The sequence below is a fragment of the Naegleria gruberi genome (genome assembly GCF_000004985.1).
Source record: "Naegleria gruberi genomic scaffold NAEGRscaffold_2, whole genome shotgun sequence".
NCBI lineage: Eukaryota > Heterolobosea > Eutetramitea > Acrasida > Naegleriidae > Naegleria > Naegleria gruberi.
Genome location: NW_003163325.1, coordinates 111,288 through 135,110, shown reverse-complemented (window position 1 = coordinate 135,110; position 23,823 = coordinate 111,288). Strand labels below are relative to the sequence as shown.

General features: G+C 33.1%; 10 protein-coding genes and 1 non-coding gene across 11 annotated transcripts; 7 read left to right on the top strand and 4 right to left on the bottom strand.

The window, feature by feature from the left end:
- Nucleotides 1–165: 165 nt before the first annotated feature.
- NAEGRDRAFT_61759 (uncharacterized protein) lies at nt 166–675 on the top strand (the record flags this gene model as incomplete). The annotated part of the gene is made up of 1 exon (XM_002682755.1): nt 166–675. One exon carries the CDS (start codon nt 166–168, stop codon nt 673–675), a length of 510 nt encoding a protein of 169 aa, XP_002682801.1.
- Nucleotides 676–896: 221 nt separating this feature from the next.
- NAEGRDRAFT_t16 lies at nt 897–969 on the top strand. Its single transcript has one exon. It is a non-coding gene; the product is annotated as a tRNA-Lys (tRNA).
- Nucleotides 970–1,214: 245 nt separating this feature from the next.
- Nucleotides 1,215–3,530, bottom strand: NAEGRDRAFT_77873 (GAL4-domain-containing protein; the record flags this gene model as incomplete). Its single annotated transcript, XM_002682559.1, has 4 exons — nt 1,215–2,584; nt 2,627–3,048; nt 3,089–3,153; nt 3,203–3,530. 4 exons carry the CDS (start codon nt 3,528–3,530, stop codon nt 1,237–1,239), a joined length of 2,163 nt encoding a protein of 720 aa, XP_002682605.1. The 3' UTR covers nt 1,215–1,236.
- Nucleotides 3,531–3,690: 160 nt separating this feature from the next.
- On the bottom strand, nt 3,691–5,138 carry NAEGRDRAFT_82887 (N-acetylglucosaminyl-phosphatidylinositol biosynthetic protein; the record flags this gene model as incomplete). Its single annotated transcript, XM_002682558.1, has 1 exon — nt 3,691–5,138. Exon 1 carries the CDS (start codon nt 5,086–5,088, stop codon nt 3,691–3,693), a length of 1,398 nt encoding a protein of 465 aa, XP_002682604.1. The 5' UTR covers nt 5,089–5,138.
- Nucleotides 5,139–6,230: 1,092 nt separating this feature from the next.
- Nucleotides 6,231–8,959, top strand: NAEGRDRAFT_61756 (uncharacterized protein; the record flags this gene model as incomplete). Its single annotated transcript, XM_002682754.1, has 4 exons — nt 6,231–7,164; nt 7,209–7,716; nt 7,764–8,695; nt 8,739–8,959. The coding sequence occupies 4 exons, from the start codon at nt 6,231–6,233 to the stop codon at nt 8,957–8,959; spliced, it is 2,595 nt and encodes an 864-aa protein (XP_002682800.1).
- Nucleotides 8,960–9,186: 227 nt separating this feature from the next.
- On the bottom strand, nt 9,187–10,281 carry NAEGRDRAFT_61755 (uncharacterized protein; the record flags this gene model as incomplete). Its single annotated transcript, XM_002682557.1, has 1 exon — nt 9,187–10,281. The coding sequence occupies one exon, from the start codon at nt 10,279–10,281 to the stop codon at nt 9,187–9,189; it is 1,095 nt and encodes a 364-aa protein (XP_002682603.1).
- A 1,408-nt stretch (nt 10,282–11,689) lies between these two features.
- NAEGRDRAFT_61754 (uncharacterized protein) lies at nt 11,690–12,514 on the bottom strand (the record flags this gene model as incomplete). The annotated part of the gene is made up of 1 exon (XM_002682556.1): nt 11,690–12,514. The coding sequence occupies one exon, from the start codon at nt 12,512–12,514 to the stop codon at nt 11,690–11,692; it is 825 nt and encodes a 274-aa protein (XP_002682602.1).
- A 4,404-nt stretch (nt 12,515–16,918) lies between these two features.
- Nucleotides 16,919–17,491, top strand: NAEGRDRAFT_61752 (uncharacterized protein; the record flags this gene model as incomplete). The annotated part of the gene is made up of 1 exon (XM_002682753.1): nt 16,919–17,491. The coding sequence occupies one exon, from the start codon at nt 16,919–16,921 to the stop codon at nt 17,489–17,491; it is 573 nt and encodes a 190-aa protein (XP_002682799.1).
- Nucleotides 17,492–18,270: 779 nt separating this feature from the next.
- Nucleotides 18,271–18,567, top strand: NAEGRDRAFT_29645 (uncharacterized protein; the record flags this gene model as incomplete). Its single annotated transcript, XM_002682752.1, has 1 exon — nt 18,271–18,567. A coding segment is annotated over one exon (297 nt), but the record flags the coding sequence as incomplete, so codon positions are not given.
- A 2,286-nt stretch (nt 18,568–20,853) lies between these two features.
- Nucleotides 20,854–21,423, top strand: NAEGRDRAFT_61750 (uncharacterized protein; the record flags this gene model as incomplete). Its single annotated transcript, XM_002682751.1, has 1 exon — nt 20,854–21,423. One exon carries the CDS (start codon nt 20,854–20,856, stop codon nt 21,421–21,423), a length of 570 nt encoding a protein of 189 aa, XP_002682797.1.
- Nucleotides 21,424–22,348: 925 nt separating this feature from the next.
- NAEGRDRAFT_29714 (uncharacterized protein) lies at nt 22,349–23,467 on the top strand (the record flags this gene model as incomplete). Its single annotated transcript, XM_002682750.1, has 3 exons — nt 22,349–22,748; nt 22,800–23,116; nt 23,159–23,467. The coding sequence occupies 3 exons, from the start codon at nt 22,349–22,351 to the stop codon at nt 23,465–23,467; spliced, it is 1,026 nt and encodes a 341-aa protein (XP_002682796.1).
- Between the last annotated feature and the right edge of the window lie 356 nt (nt 23,468–23,823).

The following is a 23,823-nucleotide window of genomic DNA, read 5'->3' as shown; positions in this document are numbered from 1 at the left end:
GACTTCAATTTTCCAAGATTTGTGAATAATTTGAGGGTTCGCTCGGGTAACAACAAATATTTTGTCAGCAAAAAATCAAAAGTTTGATGAAAAAAAAAATTCACAATTTTGATTTTTTGCTCCTTCCCCTCTAACGAATAATTATACATACTACAGCATCACACCATGAATTCACCAATTTCACTGATGAAGACCATGATGGATCACTCTAATCATACAATGCCGGATCACTCAAATCATACCATGGGAGGAATGCAAATGTATTTTGTTGCCACTGCAACGGTACCACATTTATTATTTGAAACTGTTCAAATTACTGAGGGATGGCAATATGCTTTGGCAATTATTATTTGTTTTATCTTGTCTGTTTTTAATCAATTTTTAGTGTTTTTGGTAAAGAGAAAGGTAACCATTCCGAAGAAGAAGGATGATGATGAATTTAGAGATGTTGATGATCACAAAAGAAAGGCAAGAAAAAGATATATGGCCTATGCTTGGTATATTGCCAAACCAATTATTTACTTGTTTCAAAATGGATTAGGATATCTTTTAATGTTGGTAACAATGACTTATAATGTGGGCCTTTTCTTGGCTGTTATTGCTGGAAATACTGTTGGATGGACTGTATTCTCAATGACTAGTAATATTGTACCAGAGGATTGTTGTGCTAATTAATAATAATAATATAATTAATAATTATCATCAAATGTAAATAACAATTTTATTAATTTTTTCAAATCTTGTGTGTCAGAGATCTCTTGATTTAATTAGTAAAATTCAAGAATAGGTCAATTAGAATTGAGTTTATGGATAAAAAAACTAAATAGGGATTTATTGTTAAGGACGACAACAATGGTCAGACACTTTAGTAAGGGAAATTTATGTTTTGAGATGTAGCCCGTCTAGCTCAGTCGGTAGAGCGCAAGGCTCTTAACCTTGTGGTCGTGGGTTCGACCCCCACGGTGGGCGTTTCCTTTTGATTTTCACATTCAGACAACAAGCTTAGATGATCACTATTTTGTAAAATTATGTACTTAAGAAAATCAATGGTAGAACTGTCCTTTGTGTTGGATCTTCATAGAAAATCCGTAAAATCTTCAAAAAGCAAGTTTGGCTAGTATACCTCTTTCTGGTGCATTGAATATTTCTTCTTTTCTTTTTTTGGATTTGCTCCCAAACTATTTGCACTACATAAAAGTCTTACATTACTTTAGTTGATAAAATACATTAGATAATTTATTGTGCAATGGATTGCCAAATGGATTCCAATTTGTTTTGATATGATTCATGATCATGAGCTGTGCCTAATTGTTGCAACATTTCAGTAATGTCAGTAGTCTGGAAGCAGGATTCATTATTGGCATCTTCGAACAGTGCTGAGGCATCCCAACCATCCTGACCAACAATACAAGACTCACACATTGGAATATCGTTTGGAAATTGTAAAGTACCTGTAGCATTTGAAACACTACTGGAGGTAACATGTTGTTTCTCAGTTGCCAAAAGATCTGAAAATTCTGATCTCTTATTCATTGCACTAATCATATCAAAAAGTGTATACTTCAATACCACAAACTTGGAACTTATAATTTTGAGTGACTTATAATTTTCAATTGACATGCTACTATCATTGACATTGAGGTTAACATTGATTAGTACAGGGAAGAAGAGAATAATGTCTGGCGCTGATTTCCAGAATGTTGGCTTTGCTGCCAATCCAGTTGCTTTGGTAGCACAATGTAATCCCATCTTGTCGAGTCCACACTTGACTAGAATGTCTGATCTTAGAGAGTAGAGGCAGAATCTGTGTACATTCTTTTGAATATCATCCCTGTTGAACTTGTCTGATTCAACATACTTTTCAATCGTTTCCAATTTTCTCAAAAGTTTAATGTACTCAACTTGATTATTGTTTGATAGTGAGGCAATTCTAGAGTCCAGCAAGTAATAAACCAATATGGCTGTAAATGAAATTTCCTCACTTCCCTTTACAAGAGTCATATCATTAATTCTATTTTCCAAATCTTCAATTTTCCTCATACAATACTGAGAGTTGATAAATGATTTAACTGATTTCACAAGATCACGAATCTGTGGCACTTGGGGATGATTAGGATTATTTCCATGTTTGAGTAGAATATCGATGGAATTTTCTTCCACCTTTAGAATGTTCAACTCGAACAACCATTTTGAAAAATTGGTTGCCAAAGAAAGAGCTGAAAGCGAGTGAAAATACTTGTCATTTTCAACCTGATATCGACACATATTGGTGGACATGTCGAGAGCAATTCTATTGTATATGTGACCTTTGATTCTTTCACCCTCTGAACATGCATAAATGCCCATCAAGCTTAAGGCGCATGATGTTTCTCTCGAAGGCATGTCAAATAGATAACTAGCTTGATTTCTTGCTCTGTTGAAAAAATCAATGCAATTCTTTCTATCCTCTAATCTTTGGGCTCCCATCGCACATACAATATTTGTCAAGAGTTGATACCCGGTTGGTTCAGATGAATAAGTTACTGCCTTAGTGAGTGCATTTTCTAACATGTTCTTTTCAACAAGGGAATGACATGTTACAGAGCTTTTTTGGGTAAGCACATGCATACGATTGTTGAATACTTACTCTAAAAATTGATCAACTAGGGTTCGTGTATGTACATTTACAGCAAACTGAAGACCAGTCAATGGACTAGATTGATAAGTAGGTTGGATCTGGTTGGAATCCCTATTAGATATTGGTGAGAAAAGAGATTCAGATATGTAGGTATCCAAATCTATTGAGCCTACAATTTGAGATTGATGAGCTGTTGTTACATGTTCCAGTTGTTGTGAACGTTGTTGGGATGTACCATGATTAAAGTACACTGGAGTATTGAATTGTTGTTGAGCTTGTTGGAGCTGGAGTTGTTGAATTTGTTCATTCTGGTTGGCAGTAGTTGATAACTGAGCCTCTGTAGTTAGTTCTGTAGAGTAATAGTCATCATCCTCTCCATCGGTGGTCTTTCTCTTCTTTGACTTGGGACCTCTTTTTTGAGGTGGTAAATACTTGAGAAATTGTAAATTTCATGACAGTACTACTACTTACAACACACGGAATGGATTTCTTTGAGCATCGTGAGCAGGTATTTGGTGGCTCACCGTCACATTTTTCTGAGATTTGAGGGAAAATTTAGATATTAAGCAATTTCTAAATACGTACTGTGTAGCTTATTGCAATACACACAGGCCACCTTTTGTTTCTTCTTGGACTTTTGGGTTGGAGGAGATGTATCAGTCTTGTTGTTCTTAGATGTGGTGGTGATGTGATGAGTGGAGGAGTTGATGTCGATGGGTGTGAAGGTCAAGGGCTGTTGTTGTTGTTGTTGTTGTTGCTCATCCATCGTGATGTGACTCTGATGATGATTAAGAAAGTGTCCAAAGACCAAGTTATCAGTGCTTCTGGCAGCAGCAGAATTGGGAAAGAACCAATTGTTATTGTTACTGTCAGTTGTGAATGAGGAATTATTGTTGTTGGGCGTTAAAGACATTTTCTCAAAGGAATTAAGACTCTTTGTATCTCAACACACAGCTTTGCCACAACACAACACGAATCTGAGTATTAAAGCACCAACACTACTCTCGCAAACAATCCGCCAAGCCAAATTAATACCTCAACGTGGTCAAAATTACACCGTAAAGCATAAATAATTAATCGTTAACATCTTTAAGGTAGAAAGGACCAAATTCTGGGCATACATCTATTTCCTCTCTGGGATACATGTATTCAAGAGCTTGATAAAATAGATAGTCCAGAGTTGTAAGAAGTCCAATAATTTTTCCATGGAAGAAACCAACAGAGTTGTAAGATGTGATGGTTTCCAATAGGCCTCTCTCCTTACATGTATGCATGGATTCTACGTATAGAGCTTCTGTACATGCAACTACCTTATCCCAATTATACATTTCGCATACACGTTCATGCGTTTGAATTGGGTCAGTATTATAAACATGACATTCAATGGCTTTTTCCATAGCTTCGCATAAAGAGAGTGGATCTGGATTTGCCAATAAAACCATGTCATTGTCTGGCAATACTTCCCTTACTCCACCAACATTTGTACTGACAGCAAAAAGTCCACAACTAGCTGCTTCCAAAATTGCCATGCAAAATGCCTCAGTTAGACTTGTATTCAAGAAGAGGTGACCTCTTTGAAGAACGCTAGGAATCTCATGATAAGGTTTTGCTCCCAATAATTCCACTCTGTCAAATAGTTCATATCTTTCAATCATTTCAGTCATTTCAATTAAATTTGGTCCATCTCCAGCAATGATAAAATCCACATGTGGGTACTTTGTACAAATTACAGGAATGATAGAAATCAGCAAATCCGCTCCCTTCCTGTAAACTAATCTTGATGTTGATACAATTTTAAGTCTTTCATCCCTTCTTGGTGGGTGCGTTCTAAGTGGTTTGAATACGTTCGTATCTACAGCATGTGGTATGACAGTAGTTTTGAATGGATTCAAAGATGCTCGAAGGGTCAGATTTTCCTTCAGCGTATGTGAAACGCAAATTACATGATCCACTTCACTCAATACAAACCTAGAAACCTTATTGATGTGTACTCCTCCTTCATCTCCAAATCCAAACAATGAATGATCAGTGAAAAAACATTTCAGTCCCATGGTTCTTGCATGTAAGAGTCCTTCATTACAAACATTGGATGTACATTGATGTCCATGCACAATTTCAATTCTCTCCCTGATCAGAATATTTCTCAACAGTGGTAAAGAAGTAAAGATGAACGGTAATGTTGCACTGCCAGCAGATGTATTAATTTTAAATACAGGAATGTAATAAACTTTAATTCCATTCGTTAAATATCTTACACCTTTCCGATCATCATAGGATGTTGTAATGACAATAACCTTGTGCCCTCTTTTAATTAATCCTGTTGATATACAATAGATGTGTGATTCTACTCCTCCAAAGCCTGGATAAAAGAAATCGGAAATCATACATATCCTCAGCTTTTGTTCATTGCCACTACCATCTGTTGTTGTTGTTACTAAGTGAATGTACATAGTGATGAGAATTATTTTCATGTTCCGAATGATGTGCAGAATTCAAGTCATCATCGTGATGGGTGGTCGATGATGACATTTTTAAATAATAATATTTATCATTAAATTGATGATAATAAAAATGTTCAGCTTGTAATAGATAATATTGGTTGCTCCGATACTATCGGTCAATTTAATACATGAATCAATGATATTAATACTTTGGAATGATTTTATTTTGCCGTTTAAGTTTAATTTGACAGCCAAATTTGTGATGAGGACATTTTACTTCATGTAAAGCGACTCAGAGTCCAAACATCCTTACTGCTCCAATTTTCCATTTTCCAAGAAATTATTTGAAATGTAATCCACAATGTGTATCATAGCAAAGCATTCTATTGGTATAATACGGATATGTAATGTATAGTTCAACTCAATTTATTAAAGTTTAATTTACAATTTTTGATTGCAAGATTTTCCAAAATAATCATTTGACAATTTAAGGAGCAGTTATCATTGCTGATTTATCGCTTCCAATTGTGATATTGTATGTGGCCACACTAAGAAAGCATACGGGACTATGATGAACTTTCCAGAGAGGTTCATGAGGGTGAACTCTACACTTACTCCTCCTCTGTCTCCTCAAGTTAAGAGAATAGTTACTGCAAAATATTTCCATTACTTGCTTGTTGCAATCGATATTGCATCTTCATGATTTTTCTAATATCTGGAGGTTTTGCATAGAGTTACTTAAATTTCCTCTAAATCTTATCAATATTTTCATTAAGGTAAAAATTAAGCAGGGAAATCCCTATCGAGATCCAACTAGAAATATTATGCGCTTCTTCTTTTGGTACAATAATTTTGTTTTTACTTATTAATAAGGCTTGCTGTTTGACCGTTTATGTCGATTCGACCCCTTATTTAATACATTTCACCTTCCACTGTTGTTAATAATGATCATCATCAGCGGGAAGTAGGTTGCACATAAAGGTCAGGGAGTCTTTGCACTAGCTAGCAAACACAACCATAAACACACTCTCACAATTTAAAAAAATTGAAATACACCTCAATATCTTACTGGAATCGAATCATTGTATTGAGTCTCGAATCACAAACCAACACGGAAGAAAAAAAAACTTTTTCAGCACCATTATTGGATAACTACTACATTCTTCTTCGCAATGCCAAAAGTTCATCCACTTGCACATCAATTATCAGAGCAACACTTTTCCTCTTCTCAGCAGTCGATGGCTGATACTCCTAAAAGCAATCTTAAAAAGCAACGTTCAAGGGCATTGCCAGATATTGTCTACAATACGAATGATGAATTTGGTACTCATCATCAAGAACCTCCATCTCGTTCCAAAATTTCTATCAAGACATGTTTGATATTGTTGGTTGCTTTCTTAGAAATATTAACAGTGCTGGTATTGTCAAGTGTGTGGATATCTTGTTTTCTTCCATACATGCTCAAGTGGGGTTCATCAGTGAGAGAGAAGGGTTTTGATAATATTGTGCAATTTACACATTCCACACTTAAAGAACTCATGCTTGTTGTCGAAACGGAGAAGGAAATATTATCAGATGGGTTCGATCCTTATGATACCGCTCTCGTAGAGAAGCACATGTTCAAACTTTTTAAGAATGAAATTAAGCGACATCCCTCTCTTCCTCTCACACTTTTTATTGGTGATCACACTAGATATAATTTTGGTGTGTTTCAGCTTAATGAAACCATGATTGTCTCTTTCCTCGAAGACTCCTATTGGTACTGTTCCGATTATGAGCTTTACGATCATTGTGAGAGAAATCATTCAGCTCCATTTGATGTAGTGCTGGATCCTATTGATATGAATGATATATGGGACACTGCTAGAGCAGCTCCAAACGGAACTAGATTTACAATGAGTTATGCTGACATCACATTACCTAGCATTACTTTTATCACTCTCTTGTCAATGGTGAAAAATACATCTGACCCTTCTGATTACGCCTTTTGGATTGGGTATGATGTTTCAGTAGAATCATTTTCAAAATACCTATCCCTAGCAACACGAGAGATTGATGGAGCTATTGCCTTTACTATTGAAGTGAGCACTAATTACTTGATATCTAGTAAGTATTTATTGAGGCATTTGATCTACTTACTCTCTATATAGATTATGATCCAGAAGTTTCTGTAGCTGTTTGGGATGAACAACAACAAGAAACCAGACTTACAGCAATCACAGTCCGTGATAAGGGAACTAATCTTATTGGAAAGAGTTTATACTCTTTATATCCAGACTTGCAAGTAATTGAAAGAAACAAAATGATTATGTTAGAAGTTGAGGGTTACTACCTCTCAATGTATCGGCTATGTACCGAAGAAAATGTGGATTGGCTGCTTGTCTTTGCTGAACCAACATCAAACTATTTAACAACAATTTTCATGGCTGTAGGAATTGCTCTTGGTATAAGTCTTTTGATTATCATTATTAGTATAATCTTCGGTGTTTATATTTCATTTAAAATTATTCAACCATTCTATGAGTTGATTTTCAATTTTAGTGAAGTTTCTGAAATGAAATTGGAAGGATTAGAATTTAGAAATTCATTGTTCAGAGAAGTTGTCATTCTTCAAGGACACTTTAAGGGGATGGTTGACAGGATTAAGCTTTATAGATGGTAAGTTATCACTAAGTGTCAACATGACTAAACAATTTTTGAAATAGCTTTATTCCAAGTCACTTGATTTCAAAGATTGATGGAGGTGAAGAAGTTGATAAAAGTAGAAGATCAAAAGATTCCCAACCTCAATCTAAAAGTGCTTACTCTATTGCAAAACTAGTTAAGGAAGACGCTTCTAGCAGTTTTTCAAGCATTGGAAGTACTACGAAAAAACAATCTCAAACTCAACAACCAATTGATATTTTAGCAAGATTTGCCCTTCATTTGGATAAAAGAAAAGTTGGTTTTGCTTGTTTACATATTGAAGGAATGAGCGCATGTATTGCCAACAATTCTTACTCTGAAACTGTAACTGTTTTAAGTGAAATTTTCAAATATGTATATGATATGAGTAAGATACATGGAGGTTCTGTTGGTAATTTTGATAATGAGACTATCACTATTTCATTCAATTCTAATATTGACACAGCAGCCCCAGAAAAGAAATCTATAACATTTGCTTATGCTATTGTTAGAAAGCTTAATGGTTTATTACCATTAAAGAAGGCCATTAATCCAGAAGCGACCGATAAGGCACAAACTTTTAGAGTTGCAGTTCTCTCCCAAGCTGTTTGTTGTGGTAACTTGGGTACTAATGATTTTAAGAATTTTACAATTGTTGGTAGCTTCCAAAGAAATATACTTTCCATGTTGGATCTTGCTGTTAATTTGAACATTGAAATTGTAGTCTCTGAAGAAATTAAGGCAAAAACTCATAATTTCTATCAACACAGATTTATCGATACACTTAATTTCTTAACGGAACAACAATATGGAATTCCTGAGCTAGACAAGTCGCTTAACAAGAATTGGGCATTCTTAAAGTCACCAGAGTATGGTAACAACATTCCAGAAAGTTATACTCCTTTGTCCTCAAAGCAAATTACTGAAGTGAATGTTTATGAATTTGGAGATTTTATGGAAGTTAAAGAAGATGGTAAGTATATTTTAAAATTCACTCGAAATTAATCAAATATTAGAATGGATGTATGAATTGGAGGAAAAGAAGAAGAGAAATCTTTGGCAATCCTATGGAGCTGCTTGTAATTTATTCTTTGACAAGAAATATGAAGAAGCATGTGGATTGTTGAATGAATTCTTGGATAGAACAATTCAAAATGGAAAGGCAGATTTACCAACCATTAATCTATTAGAAAAGCTAAAGAAATTACAAGAAAGAGAAAAACTAGAGCAATTGTAAATAATTCAAAATAAACCATGGATTTTCAATAAAAATAATTTTAGTAAAACAGTGGTGACAGATGTCTTTGCCAACACAAAAAAATCTTTTATTACGACAATAACGAATCTATTCAGATTCTCATAGGTTATATAAATTATTTGGAGTCAATATAATAATTAGAATAGGAACGGCCGACAAAGTTAGAAATGGCACCTTGGATCTCTGGCCACTTCTTAGCGATGTCTTTATGTATCTTTATGGAATTGCATGTATCCATCTTCCAAAGAGGTGATTCCGTTATGATGGAAATGTAATGCATGGTGGTGCTTTTCTGGTTTGAATTGAAAATGAGAAAGTAAGCACTCTCTCCCTTCAAGAATATCAGATATCTTTGATTTACAAAAATACCTGGCACTATCCAAGCCAGGGCACTCATGAATGTAATGGAATAAATCAGATTCTGTACCACAATCGTAACAGAAACTTTTACCCTTACCAAAATTGATATGGGCATTGATGGAATTTCTCCATATAAAGTATTTAGTTTTAGGAGTAAGACGAGTTTTAAGGTATTGCACATTAAGAGAATCCCAACTTTGGTTTAGAATAAAGTTAGGGTTTTCATTCATCTTATTATGTCTTACACTTAAATGTCTTGTTATGGTCATCTTCTTATGATTGAAGACGACAACACCATCCTTAACAAGGAGGTGTTGATTCTTGAGTAAATTACGAATATCAAAAATATCCTCTCTGGTTGTAGCATTCTTTGCTATTAAATCAACCTTGATATTCTCGCTATCTTTGTGTGCTTCAACTTTCTTAATTTCATATTCTATTTTTCTATTTTTGGTTGTTCTAAAGAAGGCTTCTTTTAATGTTAGAAAATCTCCTTTGTATCTATCTTTGAGAACTTCTATTGCAACTTCACTATCTGTATGAATGGTAACTTTAGAGTTTCGTGGGATTACATTAATAGAAGTTATTATGGAGCATATTTCGGCTATATTATTTGAATAATGATTATTGATTCTGAGGGATAAAGTTTTACAAGGAACTGATCTATTTGAGGTATCATAAATATTAATACCCATTCCTGTCTTTTGATTAATTCTAGATCCATCTGTATGGATATCGAAACTATTCCCTGTTTTGATTTTGGCTATTCTAAATTTCGTATCATTCTGCACAAATGTGAGATTATATTCTTTAAGTACAGATAACCATTTAGCATAAATATTATCTTTAGTTTCCTCACAATGTTTGATACCATATTTGAAAGCTTTTCTTATTAACTTATTCTTATTATTGGCGATTAAATTCATAGTTCTTAAATTCATTCTTTCAGAGAATTCCTCAATTGATGGTAATCCTAATCCACCTTCTTCTAATGGCAGGTGAAAGAAACTTGTTGGAGTTGCTCTGTCCATTAATAATTTACGTCTGATTGCACCTCTAATTGCACGATCTATTTCCTGAGCTTTCTTTAAAGGGATTATATTGATTTTTGAGAGGTGAGTGAATAGGCTGATTGCTTTAGCATGCATAATTATTTTAAGGTTTGTTGGCTGTAATTTGAATAATGGTAAAAATCTTAATGATTTTGAGAATTTGTCTATCTTGGATTGGATGTCTTGTATTACCAAAGTATCATCCCAAGGGTAATGGCCAAGTACTCTAAGGTTTTTCTGTTTAGGTACTGGAGTACCTTTGATTTTAGGTGAGACTGTGCTCTTTTTAGGTAATAGAGTTGCTACTGATTTCTTAGCATTCAATTTAAATAATAATTGATGTAACCAATCATGAATATTGTCTAGTCATTATACTTGGAATATCTGTCACATACAACATTCATATCATCAGCAAAACAGCAGAGTGCAATATCATTTGCACATAGTTTGCCTGGTTTGATTGGTATCTTCCACTTATCAATTGCTTTGTCAATTATTAATTGGGTAATACAATCGTATATAAGAGGGGCCAGTGGACAGCCTTGTGGTATTCCTCTTGTTTTCTTAAATTTATCAGAGAGATGATTATCAATTTCTAATTGAAGTTCATGGTTAGCATAAGCATTTAAAATGAATTGAGTAAGTTCTGAAGGGTATTTACAGTGGTCTAGGGCCATTTTGATGACAGGTAATTCGACTGCATCATACGCCCCTTCTATATCTAAATTCACTAAAATAAAAGTCCTTTTCCTTGTTTTCATTGCTAAGGCAGAGAGTAATACACCATGATTCAAAGTATTTCTGTCTGTAATAAATGCTTGTTGTCTAACATTAATATGAGTTGATGCCCAAGATCTCAATCTAAATGCTATAATATTAAATAATATTCTGTAAAATATTGGTAAAATAGTAATTGGGCGAATATCACTTAAGGTATTAATTTCTCTTTTAGGAATGAGTTTTACCCATCCTTGTTTCCAATTTTGTGGAATATCACCATCTCTTAAACATCTATTATATTCTTCTAAGAGGATTCCTTGATTGGCTTCTGTAAGATGTTTAATTAAATCGAGTGAGATTAGATCAGGCCCAGAAGTGTTTGATTTCATTCGTTTGAGAGCATCTTGTAGCTCTTTAATATGAATCGAATTGCTCCAATCTGGACCTTCTTTGATAGTTGAATTACTTGGTGTGAATGTTGGTTGTTGATTAGTGGAGGTAAATTTGTTTGTAAAGTAATCCACTATTTCTTCTTCTTCAAAGTTAAGGTCTTTCCACATAATTTGGTTAGAGTGTATCATTTTATCAAATTGATACATTCTCGATGAAGAGTTATAAGTTTTTCCTTAATTTCTTTTGCATTATTAATATGTGTTTCTTTTAGGAGTGTTTGTAGTTCTTGTATTTCTGATTGAGGAATATTAGGGTTATTAATTTTAGATAATATTTCATCCTCTAAATCTTGAATTTCTTCTTTAAATGCTGTAGAAATTCTTCCAACTCCTAATCTATCTACTTTGGATCCATATTTAATTATTTGAGCCTCAATTGCTTGATTCAGCTCTTGAAAATTGTCAATTTTACACTTATTAATTGCTTCGTACATTCTTTTCCTCTTATTCTTACTAAAGTAAGTTCTCCAAGTAAGATTAGATTCTAAATCTAAATAAAAAGGGACATGATCATTAGTGGTCAAAGGTGTCATAATTACTTCCTTTACCACTCTAATATTCTTTGAGACAAAGATATGGTCAGGTCTAGATCTATTTAAAGTTCCCTGACTTCGTCTAATCCATGTATAATTTGGTGTTTTGAATTCTGTCAATTTTAACATTTCAAGAATCCAAATCCAATCCTTTTCTCTTGTAGTAGTGGGGTTTTGAGTATCAATATTAAGATCCCCACTTAAAATAATATGTTCATCTTTACATGTTAAAACAGCATTGATAAAACTGTTAATGGCTTCTTGATCATTTTCATAATCATCTGATCTGCCACTTAAATAAATAGTAAATAAATTAATTGGAATTCCCCTGCTTTCAAATCTTGTCCATTGTAAGATTCCAGGTACTAAATTATTATTGGTAATGTTACGCTTTCTATGATTATTTAAAAAGTGCATAACTACAGCCTTTAGATCGACCCATAAGGGAGTTAATTAATAAATAACCTGAACCAGAATTTCTAACTTTAATTTCTAATTCAGTAGTGTTAACGTGTGTTTCTGTAATACTCATCATATGAACTCCATGTGTTAAACACATAGATTTCAATTCTTGAGTTACAGATTTATGGACTGCATGCTTGTATAGACCGTTAACATTGTAGCATGCAAGTCTTAAACTAGTGGTAGTTCCACTCAAGGTTGAGTAGATTCATTAGATGATGTTGAAATCAAATCATCATCTATCATTACAGAGTTAGTATTATTTACATTATTTATATTATTAGTAATATTGACAATTTCCATTAAGTTATTATCTAATGGAATTACATTATTATTTGCCAATCCTACAACAAGGCCAAAAAAAGCTTTGGTGAGTAATATTAACAGATTATTTTCATTATTATTATTATTATTAATATTATTATTATTAATATTATTATTATTATTATTATTAGTATTATTATTATTATTATTATTTGTTGTTTTAGCAACTGATTAAGTTGTTGCAATATTATTAGTAGAATTAATAGTAGGTAAATAAGGAAATAATCTATTTTTCTGTTCTATTTTAAGATCTAAAATCTCAATAGAAGGTTTGAAATAGAAATTGAAATGGTTTTTGTGCTTATCAATAAGAGAAATATTTTTCTTACAGAATTCATCCATTTCATCCTTATCTGTGTGTGATAATTTAACTAATTTATATTTTGAAGTACCAGAGTGATTAGTTGCATCTGATATTTTTAAATTGTTCAATACAAGTTGAATATCCATTCTAGAGTAAACACGAGCAATTCCGTTTGTAATCTCGTTATCAGTAAATTGAATAGGGAATGTACATTGAGATGTTGTCTCTTTTGTTTCACTTCTGATTTGCTCTACTGTTTTATAGTGTTGTAAATCAAGAGCTGAAGCAAGTTCAGAGCACGTTTTCTCATTATCAAATGATATTCTAGTAATATATTGTTTATGGGAATAGTTGGTATATAATCCTTCAACATTAATTCCCTTTTCAATAATATAATATTCAATAATTTTTTCCAATAGTCTGTAATGAATATTTTTGGAACTAGTAGAATGACATAAAGCAAGAGGTTTTGGAGTAAAGATTGCTGGAGATGGGAAACATTCTAATACAAATTTCCTATCAACAACACATTCATTAAAAATATTAAAATATTGCTTATAGTCAGAGTCATTTTAGATATTTACAAAATTTTGAATAGATTCCCGGAGACATGTGTTTTCCTTTTGGGAGGTTTCTAATGCTCTCTCCAACACAAAGATTCTGTTAGCGAGCAGAGTACTCCCTTCCGTATCCGGAGGGTGGTAATGTTGAGGCATTTTCGCAAACACAAAAAAATGAGTAAACGAAGCATTCAAGATTTTGAAAAGCAATTTCGGATCAAAAATAACATGGAAGAGAAAACAAAAAAGAAAAAACTTGTGCTCCAAGAAATATTTTCGGATGATGTTTGTTTTGAAATAATTTCCATGATTGATGATTCGTGGTTTATTTTGAATAATTGTTCTTTGATTTCAAAACAATTCTTTCATGTGATCAAGGAACGTTCAAAACTCGTTATTGAATTTAACAAAAAATTTACAGAGAAACGAATTAAATTATTCATGAAAAGTCAATTTATGAATAGTATTGTCAATGTTAAATTTTCGAGAAGGTTGCTTGACTCTCTTGAACAAGCCAAATCAATAAGTGAAATGAATCAATTAACATCACTTGATATTGGTGAAAATCAAATTGGTGATGAAGGAGCTAAATTCATAAGTGGAATGAAACAATTAAAATCACTTAGTGTTTATAACAATCGAATTGGTGATGAAGGAGCCAAATTCATAAGTGGAATGAATCAATTAACATCACTTGATATTGGTGAAAATCTAATTGGTGTAGAAGGAGCCAAATCAATAATTGAAATGAAACAGTTAACATCACTTAGTATTTATAACAATCGAATTGGTGATGAAGGAGCTAAATTCATAAGTGGAATGAATCAATTAACATCACTTAGTGTTTTTTGCAATCAAATTGGTGATGAAGGAGCCAAATCAATAATTGAAATGAAACAATTGACATCACTTGATATTGGTGAAAATCAAATTGGTGATGAAGGAGCCAAATCAATAATTGAAATGAAACAATTGACATCACTTGATATTTATTTCAATCAAATTGGTGATGAAGGAGCCAAATCAATAAGTGAAATGAAACAGTTAACATCACTTAATATTGGTGAAAATGAAATTGGTGATGAAGGAGCCAAATCAATAAGTGAAATGAAACAATTGACATCACTTAATATTGGTCAAAATGAAATTGGTGATGAAGGAGCTAAATTCATAAGTGGAATGAAACAATTAACATCACTTAGTGTTTATAACAATCTAATTGGTGATGAAGGAGCCAAATCAATAAGTGAAATGAAACAATTGACATCACTTGATATTTATTTCAATCAAATTGGTGATGAAGGAGCCAAATCAATAAGTGAAATGAAACAGTTAACATCACTTAATATTGGTGAAAATGAAATTGGTGATGAAGGAGCCAAATCAATAAGTGAAATGAAACAATTGACATCACTTAATATTGGTCAAAATGAAATTGGTAATGAAGGAGCTAAATTCATAAGTGGAATGAAACAATTAACATCACTTAGTGTTTATAGCAATCTAATTGGTGATGAAGGAGCCAAATCAATAAGTGAAATGAAACAATTGACATCACTTAATATTGGTGAAAATGAAATTGGTGATGAAGGAGCTAAATTCATAAGTGAAATGAAACAATTAACATCACTTAGTGTTTATAACAATCTAATTGGTGATGAAGGAGCCAAATCAATTTGTGAAATGAAACAATTGACATCACTTAGTATTTATATCAATCGAATTGGTGATGAAGGAGCCAAATTCATAAGTGAAATGAAACAATTAACATCACTTGATATTAGTGGAAATCAAATCGGTGATGAAGGAGCCAAATCAATAATTGAAATGAAACAATTGACATCACTTGATATCTGTTGAAAAGTTCACGCCGCTTTTTTGCAATGCTCCCTCAAACAATAGAATGCTCCCTCTTCCCGCCAATAAAAACCGTTTGGATTGTAAAAATGATAAAATTCTGTTCACTGTGAACGTGTAACTTCTATTATTGAGACCGGTCCGGAATCGCTGTTTCTTGAAAAACTTCTTTGATTATGAATTCTAATGGTTGCCTCTTTCAAGTTGCTCAACAGAATGTTTCTGGAAACGTTCATGACAAGAAAATTTGGGACAAAAAACTTCACAACTTCGAGTTTGATTGAATAAATAAAAGTTGGATCAAGTTGAAGAAGATTGGAATAAGAGGTTGGGAGGTTAGAGTAATAGTTGAACAAGTAATTGGAAGGATAAAAAAGTTTGAAATCCTTCGTCCACAACATTAACAAACTCGCAAACCTGTAAATGTATGTGAAACCGGTAAGAAAGTTTCACGCCAAGAATCTTTAATAAAAAAAAGTTTATTGAAGCGTGTTTGAACGCATTCTTGAAAAAATCCAAATATTCGTATGGATGAACGGTTAGAATTGGAGGCGTCTAACAAAAAACAAGCTACACTCGATGGCTTTGTTACCTCCAATCAACAAAATAGCCAAGGAGGTACACAACAGGACCAACAAAATAGCCAAGATCAGCAATCAAGCCAACTCAGTCCATCCAACGGCCAAAACCTTACACCTAAATACTCTGCTAAGCAGTTGGATTAAGAAACTGATTGGATAGCATCTTTATTCAATTTTAACAAAGAAGGATTTGAAAAGGTTTCTTCCAACATTGTGCATCCTAAAGTTACCGAAACTCCTACCACTCCTAAAACCATTCTGAACAGAAATGTAATTTGCACTGAGGTTAGCCTTGAACTTCTAATTTCAAACATGATTCCAAACCACTTTTGGCAAATACTATTGGACGTATTAAACACTAACTTGACCAGAGAGAGTACAACTGGAAAAGCATCTTCACACACAAAGTATTACAATGATATTGATATCTCTCAGCTTTTCTCTTTTTTGGGAACTGTAATTAGCTTAGAAAACAACCATTCAAAGTTGAATGCTAATGCCAAAACCAATTTACAACAGCTTCGGACAGAAAAGTTGGATAGCATGATTCCTGGTTATAGAAGATACTTTTCTTTGATGAAATGTTTTGCTCCGTCTAATCAAATTGAATGTTGTTGGCACTTTCTCTATTTCAGGTACTGAAAAATTATGGATCTGGGATTTGTTGAAAAGAACGCTCACTCATGGTAATTGGAAGGCTGCTGAATTTATTTCAAAGTCTGTGATTGCTTCTATGCAAAGAAATCCTCAATACCAATCAGACAGAGACAAGAAATATCACCATCTTGTTTCGAATGCATTTGATTTTGAAACCTCACTAATTTCACTACCAACCATCTCAGCAAACTCTTGCAAATATTCCACCTCCTTTTTGCAGAAAAATACAGTGGAAAAATTGAAAGAAATTGGAAAGAAGGAACATATCAAATTAAGTAAGCTCACTAAGGATGAAATCATCCAGAAGATTCAATTTATTTGCAACTCCACAAATGTCAAATCACTTCAACTACATGCTTTGCATTCGTTTGATCAGAATCAATTTAATGCTACCTCTGCTATCCATCATGACCATTATAGACGTACTTTTACTCTTGTCGACATTCAAGATAAGTACCATTATAAGGCTAGATATGCCTATATCATCACTGAGTGGAGAACCAAATTGATGATCAGTTTATTGAATGATTTTTTTTATAACTTGTTCGCTATTATGAATGAAACTGTTCGAATCAAGTATTCAGACTTTAGAAAACTGCTGGCCGAAACCTTTCTCTCTATGGGAAAGAAACTTCGCGCCAAAAAATAACTCTCCTTCTAATAAACTTCCATTTTATTTTAATTTCACAAAAAAATTCACCAACTTTAACCAAGCATATCCTCCTTAATACACAACAATTCGTAAAAAAAATTACAAATGGTATTAGTATCTGATCTTATCTCTTACCACCACAAAATTCAATATTCGATATTAAGTAGTTGAGCGAAAAATCACTTTTCCCAAAAAGGTATATGATGTCATAACTCACTAATTATCTCAATGAAAACAAAAGATTAAATATTCAAAAATGAATAGGATATAGTATACATGATATGAAATAACCCGTGTAAAATTCAAGATGTTATACCATGTATTAAACTAAATATGTCCTTTTAAAGAGGGAGCACTAGAAAAAAGCGGGAAAAACATTTCCACATATATTGGTGAAATGATGAAGGAGCCAAATCAATTTGTGAAATGAAACAATTAAAATCACTTGATATTAAGTAGCATTATACAGTAGAAGTTTGGAAGAATGGACCAGTGAAATAATTAAAGGTTAGATGGAGGGATTTATTGTATTTCAATTTTTAACCTTAGTTAATTTCTTAACATTTAGAGTAGTATTTTTCAAATGGAGGGAGTGTCATTAGAAAATACCTATCACCTTGATCACCGTAATGACACGGGTCACTGTATCTGCAACGTTCACCATTTATTTGAAACCTCAATTCGAAAATACCAATCTTCATCAAGCATTTGAAATATTTAAAATCCATTTAAATACAGAAACTTGAAAGAGAAATTCAAAAAGCAAGCCATAAAAAATGTTATCAAACAACAACAAGCAAGATCGAGTTCTTAAAAGATTAATGAAAGATTTGAAAGAAATTCAAATGAATCCATTAGAAACTGTCTATGCAGAACCATTCAAGGGAGATTTATTCAAGTGGTACGCAACTGTGCTAGCTCCAAAAACTTCCAAGTATCGTGGAATTATTCTCTTGTTGGAAATTGATTTTCCACTCGATTATCCAAATAAGCCACCAACTATTAATTGTCTCACCAGATTGCATCACTCACATGTATTTGGAAGTTGGATTTGTTTGGATATTTTGGAGAGTAATCACTTTTCTCAAGTTCCTTACATGGGATGGAGTACAAGCTATTCATGTTTGTCTGTGTTGCTTCAATTGCAATCTTTTCTCTTGGAGGAAGAAGAAAGACAAGCTGGATTCATTCAAGCTGATATTGAGCTTTCCAGAGCATTCAAGTTTGATGAAACTGGACACGATCCTTCCAATGGCGTTGTTTATCCGTGTGCTCCTCATTGGAATGTTAATGAAATATTGACTTCCAAATATGAGCCAAAACCAATTGTGGTTAAGAAAGCTATTGTTCCAAAGAAGGAGAAAGAATTAGTTAGTACTCTAGTTAGCAAGCCAAAGAAGAATAAGAAAAAGAAATCAGTTGTCAAGGTTGAAACAATGGAACAAGAAGATATTGGAAAGAAAACTAAACCAAAGGAAGAAATCAAGGAAGAATTAGCTACTCCTGTTGAACCTCCGTTATCATACAGTGTATCCATTATTTCACATATTCAAAATTACCTCCTCAAAATTCTAAATCAAATGGGTTTCGTTAAATTTACAAATGAATCTGCAACAACACCTCTTCCAGTAACTACTTCCACTTCTACAGCACCTGAGCTAGTCAATTCTATCTTCACAGAAGATACTGGTGTTGATGTAACTACCAACGTTGGCACAGTTGAAAAGGGAGTTCAAGCTCCAAACACTTCATTCAATGACATTCCAAATGAAATTCTCCTGCACATTCTCACCTATTTAACTCACTCTGATTTGAAGAAAGTCGAAAAATCAAGCAAACATCTCCTCGAATTGTGTGAGTACAAACTTCTCTCCACTGCACGAGAATTAATTTGTTACCATTCGAAAGAAAGTTTCAAGGAGGATATACTTGGTATTGGTCTCTCATTCGAAACGAAGAAAGATGGCACAGTTGCCTCCATCTCCTCACCACTCGATCTCCTCTCCAGAAAGTCATTTTATGAAGAGAGAGTCAGAAAGAGTGTTTGGGGATCAACATTCACACATTGGATTCCAATTTACATTAATAGAAAACATGGAAATTTTGAGAGATTGAAAAAGTCAATTCAAGAAATTTACAATTCTCATCCAACAGTTTACAATCATTGTGAGAAACCAAATTTTGATAATTGGGTCGTTTATGCAGATCTCATGTGTAAGCTGATGAATTCTATGGTCGTTGAAATCATGAAGGGTAATACTCATGCCTCAATTAAGGCATTGTATGGTTATATGTATTTCCATAGATGGTTAATTTATTTAAGTGAAAAGTTTCCTAGAATTGTTAAACGTTTCGAGCATCAAGTTAATCAATTTAACAACACAGAAAAGGAGAGATTGAAATCTTCTTGTCCAAACCTTGGTGAATTTCTTCCAAAACTTTCAATTTTAGGCGAAAGCAAACTAACCTGGAGCTGTAAAGAAATCCATCGTTGAGGAAACTTCTATCAGAAATGCTCTATGGGTAATCAAGATGTATCCTCAATTATCCAGATTGAACGAATCAGACTCTGAAAGATGTGAAAAATCATGGGAAGCCAACCAAGTTTCGTGTAAATTAATCATGTTTCATGTTTTCTTTTTGAGAAATATTGTAGAACAATATAGTAATCTATCATTGGAAGAGTTTGGAAGGTTGTATGATACTCAAAGATGAATCGTCCATTGCAAAGTACTTGAGAAATTGTGTCACTATTAGCTATCAAAGAGGTTACCATGGTAATAAGTTTAAAAAGTAATAAATTCAATTAATTTTTCCTAATTGTCCTCTCTTCCAAATTGATAAGTTGTACTTGATATAAAATTGAGTTTGTATATTATTACCTCCCAATAAACAATAGAGATTCGATAAAAAAGGCAATCCAAATTCTCTATTTATAATAGCTCCAACTAATAACTGTCATCATGGATGTCCATAGTTCCACAAAAGTTAATCAACTCTTCCTTATCTGATATTCTATATCATGATTAAGATTCTTATCCATTCTATTTGCAACCATTAAGGAAATGAATATTCTTTAAGAATCTCCGACATCACACCTTCAAATTACCAAATCTTAAATATCAGATAGAAGCAATAATTGTATTTAAGAATCTCCGACACAACACCTCTAACGAAAAAACCCTTAGAAACCCAACCGCTGATTAGTTGGACTAGACATTATTCAAAAAAAACAAATTATAACACCAACAATATAAGAAGAACACACACATCAACAGTGTTTTTTTTTTAAATATCCACCCTCTCTCACTCTCTCTATATTTAAACTTTTTCAAAGAACATATTCTTAATAGATAGACATGATGTTGAACAATAACAAGTTCAAGTATAACAAATTTTCAATTGTTGATTTTTCTTCAGCAACCAATAATAATAATGATAATCATTCGACAAATCAAATACCAAAGAAGAGAGGAAGACCTTCAAAGAAGAAATGCACTACAACAACTGGTGGTGCTGCTCAAATGATTGTCAGATCGACAGAATTATTCAATACACAACAACACACATTTTCACCTTCCAAATTACAACCCTATGAAAATGAATTGAAACAATTTTTCAATGAATTTTCACCAATTATGAAAAAGAAAAGCAAAATTGAAAAGAAGAAGAAACATTGTCAATTCATTACAAAATGTAATAGAGAAAATAATAGAGAAACATTGAGTGAAGAAACAAGATCGAATCAATCCTCATCAAATTCATCCATTGATTCCATCACTCCACTTTTAACTTTCTCAACAATATCATCCTCAACTAATTCAATCAATAATTCGAATACAATTTGTTCTGTGTCCTCATCATTTGATTTGCCAATTAAGAGAAAAATAATAAGAACTTCAATATCAATAAAAGAATTATTAAATTAATGTCATCATAATCATCTTTGGTCCATTTTCCCTCTCCTTTTCGTTCAAGTTTTTGCCACAACAACAAGAAGAGCCACGGTTCATGTGTGAAACTGAGGTGCTTTGGACATGTGATGAAATTTTTCATTGTTCATATAAATAATAGATGTGTAATCCACATTTAGATTTCAAAATTGCCTCTTTCCATCCAATTTACATAACAATGTCAGTCGTGTTTGAACAATCTCTTTTTATTTTTGGAAACTATTGCAAACTAATTGGATGAATATTCGATATTGCACCATCCAAGACAACCTGCTGTTATGATAATTCAAAACATTGTTTCCAGTGGATAAACTTTACAATTTATTACACTCCTTCTAATTTATCATCTAATAGTTGGCCACAAGAAGAATAAGGCACCCAAAGTTCCTCCACTCAACAAGATTGCAGTCCACTTGATAAGGTGAAATTAAAAGTGTGACATGACAGCTAGTTATCAGTTATGACTTGTTTTTCTCAAGTTTTGTTTTGTTTCATGCAACGAATAATTAGATGCAAATCCAATTGAAACTTTGATTTTGTAAATGGTGATCACTCTTCAATAACTTGCGAATTGATTCTAGACACTAGCTTCCCATTACTTAAACTTTTCATTCTTTCCTTACTCTCTCAATCAGTTGCTAATTTCGAATGTTTGTAAAATGAAATCGACTTGTTTAAATTGGTTTACAACAGAAGGATTGATTAGTTGCAAGTACAAACAGTATAACCAACTAACAATTGAACAAATGGATCTAACTTATTAACAAAGTACGAGTACATTTTCAAAAAGACCTCGCTCGCACTTTCGTACAAATTCTCTTTCCTTTAAAAAGAAACTCTAGAGTACAATTAACAAAACAATAAAAAAACAAACAAACAACACAATTAGAAGAAACGTAAGATGAAGTATGAAAATTTGGGTAACACTGGCTTGAAAGTCTCCAAAATCTGTCTCGGATGCATGAGTTTCGGCTCACCAAAATGGTTTGATTGGGTTTTGGAAGAACCAGAATCCATGATCATTCTCAAGAAGGCCTGGGAGTTGGGTATTAACTTCTTCGACACTGCCAACCTTTATTCGAATGGTGAAAGTGAGAGAATTTTGGGTAAATTCATTAGGGAGAATAACATTCCGAGAGAGGAAGTTGTTATTGCTACTAAGGTTTTTGGTCCGGTTGACAAGAGTGGAGAACAAAGGTACCTACCGTTGAGTGATGATAAGAAGGTGAATACTCATGGATTGTCGAGAAAGCATATTATGCATGCTGTTGAGGAATCATTGGAAAGATTGGGAACTGATTGTAAGTATTTTTGAAAATTGCAAAGTTCAGTTGACTGAATATTGTAAACAGACATTGATTTATATATTATTCATCGTTGGGATCCAGACACTCCTATTGAAGAAACCATGGAAACTTTACATGATTTGGTAAAATCTGGAAAGATCAGATATATTGGTGCCTCTTTAATGTTTGCTTGGCAATTTGCTAAAGCTCAACATTATGCTGATAAGAAGGGATTGACCAAGTTTGTTTCCATGCAAAATCTCTATCATTTAATGTATAGAGAAGAGGAAAGAGACATGATTCCAATGTGTTTGGATCAGAAAGTTTCCTTAACTCCATATAGTCCACTTGCTAAGGGAATTTTGGCAAGAGCTCACGAATTTGTCAACTCTGAGAAAACAAGCAATGATGATGATGAGGATCAGAAATCCAAGAGAGCAAATTCAGATTTCATTCAAAAACAATTCCAAGAAACCCTGACTGAAGGTGATAAGGAAAATTTGAGAAGAGTTTCAGAATTGGCTAATAAGAAGAATGTCTCACCAGCTCAAATTGCTATTGCTTGGCTATTGAAGAAACCAGGAGTTACCAGTCCAATTGTTGGTGCCACAAAAGTATCGAATATTGAATCGTCTATTGCTGCTTTGGATATTGAACTCACCACTGAGGAAGTCAAATATTTGGATGAATCCTACACAGCCAAAGCACCTCATCCAGTTGGTGTTAGAAAGTAATATATATATATATACATTCGTTATCAAGAATCCTATCATGCTGGATTAAATATCATTTCGAACTGTTTATTATAATTAAACAAAACATGACAAATTATAACAAATTTTCCATCATTAACATCTGAATTATCAAATAGCACTTCAATGAAGAGGATTCAGAACAATAAAAAAATTAATAAATTAACTCTGTTGACAATATTGTTGAGTCAAAAAAAGCACGAAAGGCAATCTTATTCAGTATTAAGATTTTAAGGTATTGAATGGCTACGGCCATATCACGATGAATGCACCTCATCTCGCTCGATTTGAGAAGTTAAGCATCGTAGAGCCACATCAGTACTGAGGTTGGAGACAAC